This window comes from Notolepis coatsorum (assembly GCF_963971535.1).
Source record: "Notolepis coatsorum genome assembly, chromosome: 8".
In the NCBI taxonomy this organism is placed as follows: Eukaryota; Metazoa; Chordata; class Actinopteri; order Aulopiformes; family Paralepididae; genus Notolepis; species Notolepis coatsorum.
In genome coordinates this window covers 93,247,052-93,268,782 of record NC_140172.1, presented here as the reverse complement: position 1 = coordinate 93,268,782, position 21,731 = coordinate 93,247,052, and the positions used below count along the sequence as shown (strand labels likewise).

Sequence of the window (21,731 nt, the reverse complement as noted above, 5' to 3'; positions counted from 1 at the left end):
ATTGTAAGGAAGGGGCAGGGCTTGATACGTTTTTATTTCTTATACTTCCCTCTGTTCCTTCTCGAACACTTATTGTATGGAAATAGTCTTTGACTATTTACCTTTTTGTTTTTAAAACTTGTTTTATGTTTCTATCTTCGAGACAAATACATTTTTTATGAAAATCAAATCAAATCATTACTACACAAGGCATTGGCTGGCTTACTATTTCGACACATCTATTGTAAGACTATTGGGTCATCATCATCATGCGATCGACGTGAGTTCATGTAGACATTACCCTTCACACTGACGTGGACGCTCTGATGCGTGGAGAGCTGCGGCTGGACCAGCACGTTGCAGGTGTACTCGCCCTCGTCCACGTCCTTCTGCACGTCGTAGAGCTTCAGCGTGCCGTTGTTCTCGAACGCCCGCTGCCGGTGGTTGTACGGCAGCAGGTTGGAGTCCTTGTACCACTTGATGGAGTAGTACGGGTAGCCGATGACACGGCAGTGGATGTACATGTCCCGCCCCGCGATGGCGGTGAGATTTTTCATCGGTCGTATGCTGGCAGGCCCTTAAAGGGACACAATGGAGAAAACACACTCTCTTAAAATGGTTTTGAGGCCGGCGGGGGTTTATAGAAAAGAACGGTGGAGTGTTTTTGTGTGCTTTTCAATACACCACAAGTTAATATGTCTTGATTCATTATGATAGACAAGAAAGCGACAACAACAACCACAACAACAGCAACACATTGATAAGATTATTGAAATTTGGGGAACGGACGAGTACCTGACTAAGATATGCACCATGTAAAAAAGAAGAAAAATCGAAACTTAGTCTCCCTCTCATCTTATCTCCTCCAAGTAGGAGTAGTGGGAGTTAATCACGGCTAAATGAGGCAAAAGGACGGTTCCCTTCTATTTGAGTCTGGAGAGAATACCTAGTGCTCCCTCCTCTTGTTGTCGGTGTGATCGCCTCTGACAAGCATCAGAGCGGAATGTTCCCTAGTCTCTCCACTTGTGAACCTATTATCAAAACCATTACTCGTGTTCCCTCTCTCTCTTTCTCTCTCTCTCTCTCTCTCTCTCTCTCTCTCTCTCTCTCTCTCTCTCTCTCTCTCTCTCTCTCTCTCTCTCTCTCTCTCTCTCTCTCTCTCTCTCTCTCTCTCTCTCTTTCTCTCTCTCTCTCTCTCACACACACGCACACGCACACACACACAAACGTGTGGCAAAACCAACAGAATATCCACTAGGCTTCCGCAGCACAAGCCCTATCAGGGTAAATGGACGATTAGGCTTCTTTTCGACGTACTGTTGAGGACAGTTTAACCGGGCTCTGTAGTGCAGTAATCTGAGCAGCGAGCACGGCCCGGGCGAGCCACTCTCTCTTTAGTGCGATTAAGGATCCAGCGATGTGAGAAAACATAATGCGTTCTCTGCAGCGGCGCACCTGCGGAGATTTATCTTCAATGCACGGCTGCGTTCGGAATCGCCCTGGCAACATGCTAGACTGAACATAATCAAATTAAGCCTATGAGTATACAGAGAATACCCCCCCCCCCCCCTCTCTCTCTCTCTTTCTCTCTCTCTCTCTCTCTGCAACATAGAAATGGTAATGGCTTTGCACTGAGCAGAGAATGCTGGAGCAGTAATACCGCCACGTAACAATGGCAGTCCAACCAACCATCAGCAGATAGCTCCTCCAACCATCTCCCTGCAGGCAGGAGATAGCTCCTCCAACCATATCCCTGTAGGCAGCAGATAGCTCCTCCAACCATCTCCCTGCAGGCAGCAGATAGCTCCTCCAACCATCTCCCTGTAGGCAGCAGATAGCTCCTCCAACCATCTCCCTGTAGGCAGCAGATAGCTCCTCCAACCATCTCCCTGTAGGCAGCAGATAGCTCCTCCAACCATCTCCCTGCAGGCAGCAGATAGCTCCTCCAACCATCTCCCTGTAGGCAGCAGATAGCTCCAACCAACCATCTCCTGTAGGCAGCAGATAGCTCCAACCAACCATCTCCCTGTAGGCAGCAGATAGCTCCAAGCAACCATCTCCCTGTAGGCAGCAGATAGCTCCTCCAACCATCTCCCTGTAGGCAGCAGATAGCTCCAACCAACCATCTCCCTGTAGGCAGCAGATAGCTCCTCCAACCATCTCCCTGTAGGCAGCAGATAGCTCCTCCAACCATCTCCCTGTAGGCAGCAGATAGCTCCTCCAACCATCTCCCTGTAGGCAGCAGATAGCTCCTCCAACCATCTCCCTGTAGGCAGCAGATAGCTCCTCCAACCATCTCCCTGTAGGCAGCAGATAGCTCCTCCAACCATCTCCCTGTAGGCAGCAGATAGCTCCTCCAACCATCTCCCTGTAGGCAGCAGATAGCTCCTCCAACCATCTCCCTGTAGGCAGCAGATAGCTCCAACCAACCATCTCCCTGCAGGCAGCAGATAGCTCCAACCATCTCCCTGCAGGCAGCAGATAGCTCCTCCAACCATCTCCCTGTAGGCAGCAGATAGCTCCTCCAACCATCTCCCTGCAGGCAGCAGATAGCTCCAAGCAACCATCTCCCTGTAGGCAGCAGATAGCTCCTCCAACCATCTCCATGTAGGCAGCATATAGCTCCAACCATCTCACTGTAGGCAGCAGATAGCTCCTCCAACCATCTCCCTGTAGGCAGCAGATAGCTCCTCCAACCACCTCCCTGTAGGCAGCAGATAGCTCCTCCAACCATCTCCCTGTAGGCAGCAGATAGCTCCTCCAACCATCTCCATGTAGGCAGCAGATAGCTCCTCCAACCATCTCCCTGTAGGCAGCAGATAGCTCCTCCAACCATCTCCATGTAGGCAGCAGATAGCTCCTCCAACCATCTCCATGTAGGCAGCAGATAGCTCCTCCAACCATCTCCATGTAGGCAGCAGATAGCTCCTCCAACCATCTCCCTGTAGGCAGCAGATAGCTCCTCCAACCATCTCCCTGTAGGCAGCAGATAGCTCCTCCAACCATCTCCATGTAGGCAGCAGATAGCTCCTCCAACCATCTCCCTGCAGGCAGCAGATAGCTCCAACCAACCATCTCCCTGTAGGCAGCAGATAGCTCCTCCAACCATCTCCCTGTAGGCAGCAGATAGCTCCTCCAACCATCTCCCTGTAGGCAGCAGATAGCTCCTCCAACATCTCCCTGTAGGCAGCAGATAGCTCCTCCAACCATCTCCCTGTAGGCAGCAGATAGCTCCTCCAACCATCTCCCTGTAGGCAGTAGATAGCTCCTCCAACCATCTCCCTGTAGGCAGCAGATAGCTCCTCCAACCATCTCCCTGTAGGCAGCAGATAGCTCCAACCAACCATCTCCCTGCAGGCAGCAGATAGCTCCAACCATCTCCCTGCAGGCAGCAGATAGCTCCTCCAACCATCTCCCTGTAGGCAGCAGATAGCTCCTCCAACCATCTCCCTGCAGGCAGCAGATAGCTCCAAGCAACCATCTCCCTGTAGGCAGCAGATAGCTCCTCCAACCATCTCCATGTAGGCAGCAGATAGCTCCAACCATCTCACTGTAGGCAGCAGATAGCTCCTCCAACCATCTCCCTGTAGGCAGCAGATAGCTCCTCCAACCATCTCCCTGTAGGCAGCAGATAGCTCCTCCAACCATCTCCCTGTAGGCAGCAGATAGCTCCTACAACCATCTCCATGTAGGCAGCAGATAGCTCCTCCAACCATCTCCCTGTAGGCAGCAGATAGCTCCTCCAACCATCTCCATGTAGGCAGCAGATAGCTCCTCCAACCATCTCCATGTAGGCAGCAGATAGCTCCTCCAACCATCTCCATGTAGGCAGCAGATAGCTCCTCCAACCATCTCCCTGTAGGCAGCAGATAGCTCCTCCAACCATCTCCCTGTAGGCAGCAGATAGCTCCTCCAACCATCTCCATGTAGGCAGCAGATAGCTCCTCCAACCATCTCCCTGCAGGCAGCAGATAGCTCCAACCAACCATCTCCCTGTAGGCAGCAGATAGCTCCTCCAACCATCTCCCTGTAGGCAGCAGATAGCTCCTCCAACCATCTCCCTGTAGGCAGCAGATAGCTCCTCCAACCATCTCCCTGTAGGCAGCAGATAGCTCCAACCAACCATCTCCCTGTAGGCAGCAGATAGCTCCTCCAACCATCTACCTGTAGGCAGCAGATAGCTCCTCCAACCATCTACCTGTAGGCAGCAGATAGCTCCTCCAACCATCTCCCTGCAGGCAGCAGATAGCTCCTCCAACCATCTACCTGTAGGCAGCAGATAGCTCCTCCAACCATCTCCCTGTAGGCAGCAGATAGCTCTTCCAACCATCTCCATGTAGGCAGTAGATAGCTCCTCCAACCATCTCCCTGTAGGCAGCAGATAGCTCCTCCAACCATCTCCCTGTAGGCAGCAGATAGCTCCAACCAACCATCTCCCTGTAGGCAGCAGATAGCTCTTCCAACCATCTCCCTGTAGGCAGCAGATAGCTCCTCCAACCATCTCCCTGTAGGCAGCAGATAGCTCCTCCAACCATCTCCCTGTAGGCAGCAGATAGCTCCTCCAACCATCGCCCTGTAGGCAGCAGATAGCTCCTCCAACCATCTCCCTGTAGGCAGCAGATAGCTCCTCCAACCATCTCCCTGTAGGCAGCAGATAGCTCCTCCAACCATCTCCCTGTAGGCAGCAGATAGCTCCTCCAACCATCTCCATGTAGGCAGCAGATAGCTCCTCCAATCATCTCCCTGTAGGCAGCAGATAGCTCCTCCAACCATCTCCATGTAGGCAGCAGATAGCTCCTCCAACCATCTCCATGTAGGCAGCAGATAGCTCCTCCAACCATCTCCCTGTAGGCAGCAGATAGCTCCTCCAACCATCTCCCTGTAGGCAGCAGATAGCTCCTCCAACCATCTCCCTGCAGGCAGCAGATAGCTCCTCGAACCATCTCCCTGTAGGCAGCAGATAGCTCCTCCAACCATCTCCCTGTAGGCAGCAGATAGCTCCTCCAACCATCTCCCTGCAGGCAGCAGATAGCTCCTCCAACCATCTCCCTGTAGGCAGCAGATAGCTCCTCCAACCATCTCCATGTAGGCAGCAGATAGCTCCAACCAACCATCTCCCTGTAGGCAGCAGATAGCTCCTCCAACCATCTCCCTGTAGGCAGCAGATAGCTCCAACCAACCATCTCCCTGCAGGCAGCAGATAGCTCCTCCAACCATCTCCCTGTAGGCAGCAGATAGCTCCAACCAACCATCTCCCTGTAGGCAGCAGATAGCTCCTCCAACCATCTACCTGTAGGCAGCAGATAGCTCCAACCAACCATCTCCCTGCAGGCAGCAGATAGCTCCAACCAACCATCTACCTGTAGGCAGCAGATAGCTCCTCCAACCATCTCCCTGTAGGCAGCAGATAGCTCCTCCAACCATCTCCCTGTAGGCAGCAGATAGCTCCAACCAACCATCTCCCTGCAGGCAGCCGATAGCTCCAACCATCTCCCTGTAGGCAGCAGATAGCTCCAACCAACCATCTCCCTGCAGGCAGCAGATAGCTCCTCCAACCATCTCCATGTAGGCAGCAGATAGCTCCTCCAACCATCTCCCTGTAGGCAGCAGATAGCTCCTCCAACCATCTCCCTGTAGGCAGCAGATAGCTCCTCCAACCATCTCCCTGTAGGCAGCAGATAGCTCCTCCAACCATCTCCCTGTAGGCAGCAGATAGCTCCTCCAACCATCTCCCTGTAGGCAGCAGATAGCTCCTCCAACCATCTCCCTGTAGGCAGCAGATAGCTCCTCCAACCATCTCCCTGTAGGCAGCAGATAGCTCCTCCAACCATCTCCCTGTAGGCAGCAGATAGCTCCTCCAACCATCTCCCTGTAGGCAGCAGATAGCTCCTCCAACCATCTCCCTGCAGGCAGCAGATAGCTCCTCCAACCATCTCCCTGCAGGCAGCAGATAGCTCCTCCAACCATCTCCCTGTAGGCAGCAGATAGCTCCTCCAACCATCTCCCTGTAGGCAGCAGATAGCTCCTCCAACCATCTCCCTGTAGGCAGCAGATAGCTCCTCCAACCATCTCCCTGTAGGCAGCAGATAGCTCCTCCAACCATCTCCCTGTAGGCAGTAGATAGCTCCTCCAACCATCTCCCTGTAGGCAGCAGATAGCTCCTCCAACCATCTCCCTGTAGGCAGCAGATAGCTCCAACCAACCATCTCCCTGCAGGCAGCAGATAGCTCCAACCATCTCCCTGCAGGCAGCAGATAGCTCCTCCAACCATCTCCCTGTAGGCAGCAGATAGCTCCTCCAACCATCTCCCTGCAGGCAGCAGATAGCTCCAAGCAACCATCTCCCTGTAGGCAGCAGATAGCTCCTCCAACCATCTCCATGTAGGCAGCAGATAGCTCCAACCATCTCACTGTAGGCAGCAGATAGCTCCTCCAACCATCTCCCTGTAGGCAGCAGATAGCTCCTCCAACCATCTCCCTGTAGGCAGCAGATAGCTCCTCCAACCATCTCCCTGTAGGCAGCAGATAGCTCCTACAACCATCTCCATGTAGGCAGCAGATAGCTCCTCCAACCATCTCCCTGTAGGCAGCAGATAGCTCCTCCAACCATCTCCATGTAGGCAGCAGATAGCTCCTCCAACCATCTCCATGTAGGCAGCAGATAGCTCCTCCAACCATCTCCATGTAGGCAGCAGATAGCTCCTCCAACCATCTCCCTGTAGGCAGCAGATAGCTCCTCCAACCATCTCCCTGTAGGCAGCAGATAGCTCCTCCAACCATCTCCATGTAGGCAGCAGATAGCTCCTCCAACCATCTCCCTGCAGGCAGCAGATAGCTCCAACCAACCATCTCCCTGTAGGCAGCAGATAGCTCCTCCAACCATCTCCCTGTAGGCAGCAGATAGCTCCTCCAACCATCTCCCTGTAGGCAGCAGATAGCTCCTCCAACCATCTCCCTGTAGGCAGCAGATAGCTCCAACCAACCATCTCCCTGTAGGCAGCAGATAGCTCCTCCAACCATCTACCTGTAGGCAGCAGATAGCTCCTCCAACCATCTACCTGTAGGCAGCAGATAGCTCCTCCAACCATCTCCCTGCAGGCAGCAGATAGCTCCTCCAACCATCTACCTGTAGGCAGCAGATAGCTCCTCCAACCATCTCCCTGTAGGCAGCAGATAGCTCTTCCAACCATCTCCATGTAGGCAGTAGATAGCTCCTCCAACCATCTCCCTGTAGGCAGCAGATAGCTCCTCCAACCATCTCCCTGTAGGCAGCAGATAGCTCCAACCAACCATCTCCCTGTAGGCAGCAGATAGCTCTTCCAACCATCTCCCTGTAGGCAGCAGATAGCTCCTCCAACCATCTCCCTGTAGGCAGCAGATAGCTCCTCCAACCATCTCCCTGTAGGCAGCAGATAGCTCCTCCAACCATCGCCCTGTAGGCAGCAGATAGCTCCTCCAACCATCTCCCTGTAGGCAGCAGATAGCTCCTCCAACCATCTCCCTGTAGGCAGCAGATAGCTCCTCCAACCATCTCCCTGTAGGCAGCAGATAGCTCCTCCAACCATCTCCATGTAGGCAGCAGATAGCTCCTCCAATCATCTCCCTGTAGGCAGCAGATAGCTCCTCCAACCATCTCCATGTAGGCAGCAGATAGCTCCTCCAACCATCTCCATGTAGGCAGCAGATAGCTCCTCCAACCATCTCCCTGTAGGCAGCAGATAGCTCCTCCAACCATCTCCCTGTAGGCAGCAGATAGCTCCTCCAACCATCTCCCTGCAGGCAGCAGATAGCTCCTCGAACCATCTCCCTGTAGGCAGCAGATAGCTCCTCCAACCATCTCCCTGTAGGCAGCAGATAGCTCCTCCAACCATCTCCCTGCAGGCAGCAGATAGCTCCTCCAACCATCTCCCTGTAGGCAGCAGATAGCTCCTCCAACCATCTCCATGTAGGCAGCAGATAGCTCCAACCAACCATCTCCCTGTAGGCAGCAGATAGCTCCTCCAACCATCTCCCTGTAGGCAGCAGATAGCTCCAACCAACCATCTCCCTGCAGGCAGCAGATAGCTCCTCCAACCATCTCCCTGTAGGCAGCAGATAGCTCCAACCAACCATCTCCCTGTAGGCAGCAGATAGCTCCTCCAACCATCTACCTGTAGGCAGCAGATAGCTCCAACCAACCATCTCCCTGCAGGCAGCAGATAGCTCCAACCAACCATCTGCCTGTAGGCAGCAGATAGCTCCTCCAACCATCTCCCTGTAGGCAGCAGATAGCTCCTCCAACCATCTCCCTGTAGGCAGCAGATAGCTCCAACCAACCATCTCCCTGCAGGCAGCCGATAGCTCCAACCATCTCCATGTAGGCAGCAGATAGCTCCTCCAACCATCTCCCTGTAGGCAGCAGATAGCTCCTCCAACCATCTCCCTGTAGGCAGCAGATAGCTCCTCCAACCATCTCCCTGTAGGCAGCAGATAGCTCCTCCAACCATCTCCCTGTAGGCAGCAGATAGCTCCTCCAACCATCTCCCTGTAGGCAGCAGATAGCTCCTCCAACCATCTCCCTGTAGGCAGCAGATAGCTCCTCCAACCATCTCCCTGTAGGCAGCAGATAGCTCCTCCAACCATCTCCCTGTAGGCAGCAGATAGCTCCTCCAACCATCTCCCTGTAGGCAGCAGATAGCTCCTCCAACCATCTCCCTGCAGGCAGCAGATAGCTCCTCCAACCATCTCCCTGCAGGCAGCAGATAGCTCCTCCAACCATCTCCCTGTAGGCAGCAGATAGCTACTCCAACCATCTCCCTGTAGGCAGCAGATAGCTCCTCCAACCATCTACCTGTAGGCAGCAGATAGCTTCTCCAACCATCTCCCTGTAGGCAGCAGATAGCTCTTCCAACCATCTCCCTGTAGGCAGCAGATAGCTCCTCCAACCATCTCCCTGTAGGCAGCAGATAGCTCCAACCAACCATCTCCCTGTAGGCAGCAGATAGCTCTTCCAACCATCTCCCTGTAGGCAGCAGATAGCTCCTCCAACCATCTCCCTGCAGGCAGCAGATAGCTCCTCCAACCATCTCCATGTAGGCAGTAGATAGCTCCTCCAACCATCTCCCTGCAGGCAGCAGATAGCTCCTCCAACCATCTCCCTGTAGGCAGCAGATAGCTCCTCCAACCATCTCCCTGTAGGCAGCAGATAGCTCCAACCAACCATCTCCCTGTAGGCAGCAGATAGCTCCTCCAACCATCTCCCTGTAGGCAGCAGATAGCTCCTCCAACCATCTCCCTGTAGGCAGCAGATAGCTCCAACCAACCATCTCCCTGTAGGCAGCAGATACTGTAGCTCCAACCAACCATCTCCCTGTAGGCAGCAGATAGCTCCTCCAACCATCTCCCTGTAGGCAGCAGATAGCTCCAACCAACCATCTCCCTGTAGGCAGCAGATAGCTCCAACCAACCATCTCCATGTAGGCAGCAGATAGCTCCAACCAACCATCTCCCTGTAGGCAGCAGATAGCTCCAGAGCCATGTGCTACTGTAGTAGTGCTAACTGTAAATCACCATAATGGCAGCCCAATATAAAGCTGGCGTTATGTAGGAAGCAGGGCATTAGAGTAGTTAATGGTGACACACCAATGACTGATGGTAGGAAGGCCTCTGTAGGGGACTATTGGACTAGCAGCTCCACTTTGAATAGGAGATTAACCCCTTCACTACCACACTACAGAAGGTTAACATTTCACTACCACACTACAGGCGGTTAACCTTTCACTACCACACTACAGAAGGTTAACCATCTGTAGTGTGGTAGTGAAAGGGTTAACCTTCTGTAGTGTGGTAGTGAAAGTGTTAACCTTCTGTAGTGTGGTAGTGAAAGGGTTAACCTTCTGTAGTGTGGTAGTGAAAGGGTTAACCTTCTGTATTTTCACAGTGAAGGGGTTAACCGTTTGGTAGTGTGGTAGTGAAAGTGTTAACCTTCTGTATTGTCACCGTGAAGGGGTTAACCATTTGGTAGTGTGGTAGTGAAAGGGTTAACCTTCTGTATTTCCGCAGTGAAGGGGTTAACCCTTTGGTAGTGTGGTAGTGAAAGGGTTAACCTTCTGCATTTCCGCAGTGAAGGGGTTAACCCCTTGGTAGTGTGGTAGTGAAAGGGTTAACCTTCTGTATTGTTGCAGTGAAGGGGTTAACCCTTTGGTAGTGTGGTAGTGAAAGGGTTAAAGGCAGGAAGAAGCAGGGGTCAGCGAAGGCCCTTTCATGGTCCAGACGTAGAGGATGCAGATGGGCGTCTGTGAGGGTCCGCAAAGCAGATGACTGCATAGGACGTCCCGCGCACCACACACGTTTCCTGTCCCTGTGCCTCCCAGTGTACCAGTGTACATTTGGAATGTGAAAAGGCCAATGACTGCATACTCTCTCCGTCCATGTATGTGTATTCACCCTACTCTGACACTATTTAAGTTCCTTAACACATTCGCTGCCAGACCCGAGATTTCTCTGGTTTTGATCGTTTTTTCTTTTATTCGATTTTTTTATTCATTACATGTTCACGGACCTCTGTGTTACCATAGGAAATCATTCTGAAATCCCAAAAGCGCAATACCGGCCGCATCCTGCTAGGTGGCAGTATCGCCCACCTTTTGAAACCTTATTTCACACTCTGTGTTACATCGTATATGGTCCGGGCACAGAATTTAGACCAAGCCAAGTGAATCGCTTCATGCGAGCACTTCGAAACGCGTTGAGCACACTTGAGGCATATCCCGTGCCACTTCGTGTCAGGGACCCGATCTACATCAATACTGGAAAATCACTGTTGAAGTCAGAGGTTCTGTGTAGGATTGTTAGTAACTGTCTAACTGCATATATAACTGTTTCCACCAGTAACTGTCTAACTGCATATATAACTGTTTCCACTAGAGGGCGGTCTAGGCGGAGCCACTCAGGTACACCACCATGTGGCAAGTATAAATATAGATGTCTCCTCCCATTCTTTCTCTTTCCCCCAGTCTCTCAGTAAGAGAAGACCTGTAGTGTTACTGCTCTGCCATGTGAATAATAAACCACACCAGTTAAGGCTCAAGATAGAAACCATGCCTTGACCACATTATTGTTGCCCTACAGCCTGATTCTGTTAACAATCACGATCAGACAATTGGAATATTCTTTTTGGGATACCTCCTAGTAAAGGTAAGGACTATATGACCTTATCAATCATTCCACCTTGATCCTACAATGATTTCATATCTATCCGGCCGATCAACCTATGTAGTATTCAAAACGAATGCCGTTACTGGCGATCAAAGCATCAAAAAACGACCCCCCCCCCCCCTTTTTCATGCATTCATGATGAAACATAATACCTATTATATACCTTTGAATTGGAAATACGAAATAGTAGCGTGTACAGGCGAGCAACGCCAACGCTTTTAGCTAAATTCACATATTGCTCCATAGCGCCGTTTTCAGGAATTAGCCAGGATCACTCTGAAACTATACAATATTCACCACGGTATAACACGCAAACGTATACATGAAAAAAATCTATTCTTTTTCACATGTTGAACGATGGATTGTTAATGTCAAATGAGCCATAGTATTGTCTCCATAGCTATAATATAGAATATAGATATAGCCCTGCAAACACCGCAACGCACAGTGAAAATCCCTATACTTTACAGCGCTGGCACACTAAGTACAAAGCTGGGAAAACAGCGTGGCAGTCAATGTGTTAAGTCTCACTGGGTGACAGATTGAATTTTAATATCACAATGTACAGCAAGTCATGAGTAAAGCACACGTGACAGAAACAAAGCAAAACCTCTCAAAGAACATAGTCAGGTACTCCAAGAATCAGCTCACTCGCCATTCACAAGCATCAGCCAAAACAACGACAAGCTACAACAACAACAACAACAACAACAACAACAACAACAACAATGATGACAACAACAACAAACCAAATCAAGACACGTCAATGTGTATATGTGATGGTGTGTTGGAAGAGCTGATCTGACAAGCACCTCTTACGTTTATTCGCGCCTGGTAGGAGATCGTCCCGGCCGAGTTGTTGCAGACGCAGCGATAGACGCCTCCGTCGGGGACCTGCGTCTGGCTGATGTTGAGGTGGCTGACCACGTGTCCCTCGGCGTTGGCGTGGTGGGAGATGCGGTGGCGGCCGTCCCGGACCACCGGCTCGTCGTCCAGGGTCCACGTGACGCGGGGCTCCGGCGTGCCCTTCACCATGCACGCCAGCGACACAAACTCGTTGATGTTGAAGACCTTCTCGCTAAACGAGGCCAGGATCTTGGGGGTGCCGTCTGGTATAAGATAAGATAAGATGTTCCATTATTGATCCCCTTGGGGGAAATTCAGGCATCATAGCAGCATGGGTGAGGGGGGAGGGGAGGTACAGGTAGTAAAAAAGCAGTGTAAACAATATAACAAATCAATATAAATAACTCTGGACATGTGCATATGGGCAACAAGGTGCGAGATGAGGGTATGTAGTTATATTTGCCCTACAATAAATAGTTACAATATATAATCTAATATATAATAATAAAAAAATGCTAATGCTAAATGCTAAATATATGCAATATATAATCTAATAATCCAATAATCTAAATCTAATATATAATCTAAAAATACTAAATGCTAAAATGCTAAATATATGATCTGATGGGGGAAGGACAAATGCAATATATGGTTTCCGGTTGTAATTATGTTGTATGGAGGGGAAATTAGCGTATTGTCATGAGCATTATTAAATCCCCAATCTTTTCTGACCATATGGGGGGTATATTTTATATAATGCATCCTCTACGGTTCACCCAACAAAAGCCTCAATCAGTGTTAATTTTGGCAGCTATTTTCATTTTAGTTTTAGTCTTAGTCATGTGTCAAGTGCTACTTTTTAGTTTTCATCATATTTTGTCATCTTCATTTATTTTTTGTTTAGTCAGTTTTAGTCAGCTAAATGTCTGAGCATTTTAGTCTTAGTCAGTTTTTGTCTCAATTTAGTCTTTTTTGTTTTAGTCTAGATTTTGTCGACGAAAACTGATGACATTTTTGTCTATTTTTTGTTAACACTTTGAGCGCCGGCCGTGTTTTCCTTTTTACCCCCTTGAATTCCACGGTCCACGGCCAATGTTAACGTTAATATCGCCTAATCTATGTTTTAAATTATGGTTATGTGTCTAATCTGCCCGTCGCTTATCAAAGACTCATTTTCCAGTCAACATTGGCAAGGCAGATTGTATTTTTATCGCTTCATTTCCGTTTGATAGCATTTTGAAAATCACCGTTTTCCGGGGAAAAACAACCCATGCCTATGATAATCGCCTTTTACTGGAATATTCCAGAACGTTGTCATTTGTCGGCCTATTTATGAATCGTTTTCAAATAAACGCTAGATGATCGATAGTATATGTGTGCGCACGCACGCTCATGCCGTGCACTGATAATCGCTGCTCTTATTTCCTCATGGCTTACTGTAAAAACAGCCATATCACATATCACATAAACGCTTATATCTCTGTGAAAACGAGTCTGATTATCATAACACTGATAACATAGATTCCTTACCTGAGGTCAGATGGTATCCAAATGGTTTATTCCAATTTCCGATCGCCATTCGAAAAAATCGATAAATGTATTGATCAACCGTGTATACAGTAGAACACATGATCCGCGCGGCTCAGAGGCTCCAGAATGAACTCTGGTAGACCCCGGCTGCATCAGTGAGAAGTAAAATGTGGAGTCAGAAATCCGTTCTCCCATTCACTTTCATTGAGTCCATTCCAAAAGGGTGATTTACCATCTGGGAGACGATAGGGGGGCGCTTTTTTCACATCTGATCGCCGGCAGTCCCTGGATCTCCAACGGTAGGCTCGCGTGATGCAATATGATTTCAGATTGCGAATAAAAAAATTAAAAAAAAACACCCGATAATAGCCGTGACGTGGCATTCAACGGTCGGGTCGTAAACCCGAATTTCTCGGGCGTGGCACTCAAAGTGTTAATGTACTAAAAAACTAATTATATTATATAAATTATAAAACTTTTTTTTCTTTTCATTTTTACAGCTACTGTTTTATATATACTGTTTTTTAGTAATAACTAGAAAGTAATGGTATTTATTCAACAACAGGTGATTGTATAGATTAGTATTAGTATCATTAAATGACAACTATGCACCCATGGAAAAGTTGTTGGCACATTGGTTCCACACTGACATTATACGTTGTTGCACTTGCTTCCAGAAGGCTCCGTTTAGCAGCAGAGGCTCTGTTGTGATTTTTAATGCACAATAAATATTCAACATTCTCTTTTGAGACTCTGCCTCAGACTCTTATCATTTGGCACTAAAAGCTAAACATTGTCACCGGTATGGCTGTCCACAACATGTCATTAATTGTGTGCAAGAGGTCGATCAGTTAGCCACATTCGCGTGAGCTAGGTTAGCCAGTTAGCGTGAGCTAGATGGAAAGAATGTAACGTTACTGGTGAAAAAGTGATTTACCTTGGAATACTCCTTTGCCAACTTGCTGTACTTTGCTTGCAGGTCTGCAGCTGGATTATGAATAGTCCCAACTTTAGCCAAGGTAACGTTAAAGCTAAAACTAGCTTTTCAAATAGCTCTTCAGCTAATGCTAATAACAGAGCTCCCCGTCACACTGCTCTGTCGGGACGATGGCATTAAGAAAAGTTATAATTATTTTGTCTCGTCTTGTTTTAGTCAACAATATCAACATACAATTTCGTCCTGGTTTTTGTAAATTACATTTTTGTGTCCTCAGTTGTGGTCAACAATATTTAATAAACTATTTAGTCTCGTTAGCGTGACATGGTCTTCAATAACGTGACGTCACGTCTCGTTGTCGTCATGAAAAAAACCTGCGTTGACGAACATCTTTCGTCATCAATTTAGTTGACAAAATTAACACTGGCCTCAATAAACTCCAATATGTTCAGAAATCTGCCGCCCAGCTGCTCCCCTCCAGCCGTCACCCCTGTCCTTTACAACCTTCACAGTCAAATACAGGATTGATTTAAAAATATTACTCACCACCTACAAAGCCCTAAACAACCTCGCCGACCTCCTCCCCCATTATTGTTGATATTTATTTGTTATGTTTGACTCTATTCTGTATAAAATTATTTATTGTGTGTGTGTGTAAAACTCAGAAAAGTGCTATATAAATTGAATGTATTATTATCATTATTAATATTCTTTTATGTTTTTGTACAAATCTTACATTATTTATTTCAGTTATTGTATGGCATACATCATCAGACAATTTACAGATTTGTTTCCCCCCTCCACCCCCCGTTATAGACATACAAAACAAACAAATGTCCATCCCACACCTCCTCGTGATATGACAAATGACTAAGCCACAAACATACCAAAAACTATTATTATTATTATTATTATTATTATTATTATTATTATTATTATTATTATTATTATTATTATTATTATTATTATTATTATTATTATTATTATTATTATTATTATTATTATTATTATTATTATTATTATTATTATTATTATTATTATTATTATTATTATTATTATTATTATTATTATTAGTATTATTATTAGTATTAGTATTATTATCATATGTTCTTGAAGAGAGTTTGATCTGTTGATGAACATGGTTTTTGGAACTATCTTAATCTGCACCATACATTAAAATTAAATAATTGATAATGTTTACAAACATTTCCATTCCACAAAATACAAAAAATACAATTAAAAACTCAGATGTAACTGCTGTCTAGTTTTAGGCCTTGTTTCAAGGGCTCAATTATACTAGAAAATTAAAGCATTCCTGTTTTTTCCTTTTTTTCTTTTGGTAGTTTTGGGGGCTACCAAAATCCTGGGCCTTTGAGATGTACACAGTACATCCAGACTGATTTACATTTCCACTGCGGTACATTCATATCCAGTATGAACCAATAGCGAAAGATTGTGGAGAGGCTTTACAACTAGTCCCTCCTCTGCCTCGACTACCTTATAGATTATCAATAGCCCCTTTATATTGGTGTGTGGCCACTGGAGACAAAATGCCGCAGCAACCCAGCGCAAGATATGCCAGCTATGCGAGCCTCTTTCAGATAATCGAATCAAAAGGGCTGGGGCTTGACTATACTGTACTGCAGCACTCATTAGTACACACACACACACACACACACACACACACACACACACACACACACACACACACACACACACACACACACACACACACACACACACACACACACACACATACACACGCTGTGTGCACATATTTAGATACAAACATGCGTCCACAGATGGACAACAAATCAAGTAAGACCCTCGGTTGCAAAATTACAACATCACTTTTAGCTTTTAGCTACTCTAAATGTTTTTTTTTTTTTTGGAGCACATTTACATCAATGTGTCCTGTTTTTCAGCCTCACAATGCTATTGGATAGAAAATGTGTTTATAGGTCCCACATTCTGGCCTCTGAAGTTGATAATGTCAATTTTATTTTGGCCTTACTAAGCGGGAATATAACCTGCATCGACATTCACTAATTTATATGAAGTATGTTCCCTGATCTCACATATACACAACAAAAGCACTGTAAATTAAGTAGTTAAAAGTAGTTTCCCTGATCTCTCTCTCTCTCTTTCTCTCACACACACACACACACACACACACACACACACACACACACACACACACACACACACACACACACACACACACACACACACACACACACACACACACACACACACACACACACACACACACACACACACACACACACACACACACACACACACACACACACACACACACACACACACACACACACACACACACACACACACACACGCACACATGCACACACACACGCACATCAAGAGCACTGTATCCGCTGACCTTCCAAGATGACCTGAACGAAGTCCTGAGCGGACATCTTGCCGTGCCTGGCGAAGCACTGGTAGGCGCCTCCGTCGCTCTTGGCCATGCCGGCCATCACGAGGTTCTCGCGGTGCTCGCCCGTCATGCGGACGCTGTTCCCGGGGTAGATGAGCTCCCCGTTGCGGTACCAGGACAGCTCGTACTCCTCGGAGCCCGTCACGGTGCAGGACAGGGACACCTGACTCCCCACGCTGCCTTTCACCTTCCGTGGGCTCACCACCACCTTCAAGGGTTCTAGGACGGGGATGGAGGGGTAGATTTAAAAAATTGCCTGTTTTCCTGTTTTTACAGGACTAGACCCAGTAAGTACTGTACTGTAGGTAACCAAATACAAATATGCACATTCCATGTATGAACACTTTATGCGTCAGACATTCTTTGTGAAAAGTTCCATCACAGTCACATTAGATCTTAACCCTTTCACCGTCTGTAGTGTGGCAGTGAAAGGGTTAACCTTCTGTAGTGTGGTAGTGAAAGGGTTAACCTTATGTAGTGTGGTAGTGAAATGGTTAACCCTTTGTCGCGTGGCAGTGAGAGGGTTAACCTTCTGTATTGTCGCAGTGAAAGGGTTAACCCTTTGGTAGTGTGGTAGTGAAAGGGTTACACACACACCCATCTCTCCCTGGCCGATCCATTCAAATGGCACTAATACAATCGACAGTTACCGCCGGGTTACCACCTCCACCACCGTGACCACTGACCTTTGACTTGTAGCAGGCCGACGCGCTCGGTGTTGCCATAGGCGTTCCACACCTCACACGCGTAGGACCCGGTGTCGCCGGGCTGAGACCTCTCGATCAGCAGGCCGCTCACACTCTGTCTGAAGCGGGTGTCGGGCTCCAGCGGCCTGTTGTCCTTCAGCCAGCGGTACTTGGGCGCCGGGTGACCGCTGGCCTTGCAGGGCAGTTCCACTCGGTGGGAGGCCATCACCTCACGGCGCTCGAAGGTGTCCAGGATGTGAGGCGCTGAGTTGGTGGGGTCTGAAGGGAATAAATAATGTGGTGGTGGTGGTGAGAGGAATACCGGATTTTATTTTACAGGTTATTTTACTATGTATTTATTTGGTTTGCATACAAGTACTGTGAATAAAGAAACAAACAATCTAAATAAAATGTATTTGTAAGGCCCGACAACACACGCTAATGTCCCCCTGGGCTGCACACGTCTTCTTTAAATAAGTCAAGAAGAAACATCACAATAAATCAAGAACAAAACAAAAACACCATAAACTCCTAAATAAAATGTAAAATAAATAAATGAATGCAACACTCCCAGACATACCCCACGCGAAGGTAACGAAAAACTCACTAAAAACCTAGCAATAGGAAAAAAACACCGCAAGCAATGTGGAAGAGAGAAACCTTAGAAGGGCCATTCAAGGGGGGATGTCGGTGATAGTAGTGTTGCTATAAATATATAAATAAATATATATATATATATTAGGGATGTCCGATATTATCGGCCTACCGATATTATCGGCCGATATCGGCATTAAAATGTGATATCGGAAAATATCGGTATCGGTTTTCAATTTTTCTTTCTTTTTTCTTTTTCTTTTTTTTACATTTCTATAACCTTTATTTACCCAGGCAAGCAAGTAAGAACAAATTCTGATTTTATTTATTGTCAAAAGTATGCATAATGTTGTGTTAATTACACAACAAGAGATATGTAATGTTAATTACCTGAACTTATTCAGTTTTTTGGGGGGGGAAACCCTGCATATATCGGTATCGGTTGATATCGGTTGATATCGGTATCGGAAATTAAGAGTTGGACAATATCGGTATAGGTAAAAAAGCCAATATCGAGCATCCCTAATATATATATATATATATATATATATATATATATGTAAGCATGTACATTTACGTGTAATGAAACACAAATAAGTACATACAATAGCAACTGCATGGGGTACATAAGAACACTTTGAAAGATTGAAAATAGAGCTGATGACGGATACATTTGAGGTATGGGGGCGGTGTAGAGAGGATCGCATCCTCCCGGCCATCATCACGGGACGTCCACCATGAATAGTAATGGGTGGATGAATGAATTGCCATGACATTTGCTCTACACACTCAAGACCTCAAGAAGAACCTTCATTGATTTTGGTAATCCGAAGGCCTTTCCTCTAGAATAATCGAATGCAAACTCCTCTCGGACTGTACGTCAATGCCCGGGATTCCTTAAATGAAGCATAAAGCGGCTTATTGTTTATTAGCATTGTTGTTTAACATTAGCAAGTAATGTTGACAATGGTAGTTTTAATGGTAGTTCATGGTATAAAGCTAACTATCTAAACATGCAAGCCATTCATTCTGACCTGATGCAAAGTAACAACCCTTTCTTCTATCCATTGTTTCTCATAGTGCCAAGATTACAAGCCAGAAACCACACTTTAACAATAACGGACAGATAAAATGTAGGCCTATGCACCATAACCATGCCACGCTCCAAACCAAGATGTCTTGGAACAGCGAAGATAAATGCTCCAAGGATGCAGAAAGAATGAAAATGTATCATATTCACACGGCTGCCATTTTCCTCTTATGTCATGCTATGTGAGGATAGGATAGGAGGATAGGAGGATGCTATGTCATGGGAACTATGTGAGGATGCTGTTTATGGACTACAGCTCAGCGCTCGACACCAAGCTTAGGGAACTAGGAGTCAACCCCAGTCTGTATGACTGGATCCTGGACTTCCTGTCGGATCGACGCCAGGTGGTGAAGATGGGCCTCCACCACCCGTCCGACTCTCAACACTGGAGCCCCCCAGGGCTGCGTCCTGAGCCCTCTCCTCTACTCTCTGTACACCTATGACTGCGTAGCCACGCACAGCTCCAACACGATTATTACATTCGCTGATGACACCACAGTGATAGGCCGAATCACCAAGAACGACGAAACGGCCTACAGGAGAGAGGTTGACAACCTGGCAAAGTGGTGCCAGGAGAACAACCTCTCTCTCAATGTGGACAAGACCAAAGAGCTGGTCATAGACTACAGGAGAGGGGGAGAGAAGCTGGACCCCATCACCATCGACGGGGCTGCAGTGGAGCGAGTCAGCAGTTTTAAGTTCCTCAGTGTTCACATCACCGACAAACTCACCTGGGACGTTCACACTAATCATGTGGTAAAGAAGGCCCAACAACTCCTCTACCACCTTATGAGGCTGAAGAAGTTCGGCATGACACCCAAGATCCTGAAGACGTTCTACAGAGGAACAACAGAGAGCGTCCTGACGGGGTGCATCACCGCCTGGAGGGGGAACTGCACCGACATCAACCTCAGAGCGCTGAGCAGAGTCGTGAGGACAGCACAAAATATCTGTGGATGTGAGCTTCCCTCCATCCAGGATATCTATAGGAGCCGGTGCATCAAAAAAGCCCGGAAAATCATCAAGGACCTTAATCACGCCAACCATGGACTGATCCGGCTGATGCGGTCTGGAAAGCGCTACCGCAGTCACACAGCAAGAACCAACCAGCTAAAGAACAGTTTTCCCCCCAAGCCATCAGACTCATCACCAGAGCCCATTGACAGCCCTCCTCCTCCCTGTTCCCACCTTGGGTCTCTCTTGCAACTCTTGTGTCTGTTATCTACCTGTTGCATGCAACAGTGACAGCAAAGTGGTTGTTTGGCCTTGGTAGAGAGTGTCCTTCATTCTTCTACTTTATTATTTAATTTAGCTGATGTTAAGGACAGGGTGTGCTAGAACTTTTATTAAACTCCTTTATATTGACCATGAATTAATTTCTAGAACAATTCAGTTGTCTCCTTGTTGTTGAACTCCTCTCAGTGCTGACGTCATGTAGAACCACTGCCGCTACAGGCTTGGGGTCGTATGAAGATGTTAAAGTACACCTCTTTCAACCATATTCAAGGGGGTGGGACCAGGGTGGAAAGGCCCAACATGAGCATGACATAAGAGCAAATTATGAATATGGTGTGAATAGGGTGAATGGTGTAATGAATGCTTCATGTCTAAAGGGGGAGGCTCGAGAATGCCTTGAGAATGCCTGGAGATTGTCACAGTCTCTGCCTGGCTACTCCCTTCCCCTCTCTCTCTCTCTCTCTCTCTCTCTCTCTCTCTCTCTCTCTCTCTCTCTCTCTCTCTCTCTCTCTCTCTCTCTCTCTCTCTCTCTCTCTCTCTCTCTCTCTCTCTCTCTCTCTCTCTCTCTCTCTCTCTCTCTCTCTCTCTCTCTCTCTCTCTCTCTCTCTCTCTCTCTCTCTTGTTAGTCAGGTATGGAATGCAGGTGTGCTGCTGTCAGCGGAGCAGCTGAACCTTTGTTGTCCTCCTTTCCCCGCAGTCCTACCTGGCTCTTCACCCTGATCTCTGGCTCCCGATAAACGTGTTCTGACCTCCGCCTGCCTGACAACTCTCCTTGTCTTTTCCCGGAACGTATGAGTACCTGCACCCGTTTTGACCCCTGCCTGGCTGACTACCCTGTACCCGTGTCTCGACCCCTGCCTGTCTGACTCTCCTGTCCCACGCACGCCCCTGGACTGTATGAGAATCCCCCTGTGTATCGACCTCTGCCTGGATACCTGACTACTCCTTTTCTAATTAAATATACCTGTCCTGGGTTTTAACAAGACCTGTCTACCATTTCTCATTATCTGCATATTGGGTTCAATACGTCGAGTCGTGACAGAGAATGCCTGGAGAATGCCTGGATAATGCCTATAAAATGTCTGGATAATGCCTGGATAATGCCTGGATAATGCCTGGATAATGCCTGGATAATAATAATAATAATAATAATAATACATCTATTTTATATAGCGCT

The 21,731-nt window shown here is 47.4% G+C and overlaps 1 protein-coding gene across 1 annotated transcript in view; it reads right to left on the bottom strand.

The window, feature by feature from the left end:
• dscama (Down syndrome cell adhesion molecule a) overlaps positions 1-21,731 on the bottom strand; it is a gene marked incomplete at both ends in the record, with an annotated part of 242,599 nt that overhangs the window by 90,981 nt on the left and 129,887 nt on the right. The window contains 4 exons of the mRNA XM_084320475.1: positions 288-556; positions 11,987-12,283; positions 16,892-17,167; positions 17,635-17,913. Coding sequence (XP_084176601.1) covers positions 288-556; positions 11,987-12,283; positions 16,892-17,167; positions 17,635-17,913 — 1,121 coding nt within the window. The remainder of the gene's footprint in view (positions 1-287; positions 557-11,986; positions 12,284-16,891; positions 17,168-17,634; positions 17,914-21,731) is intronic.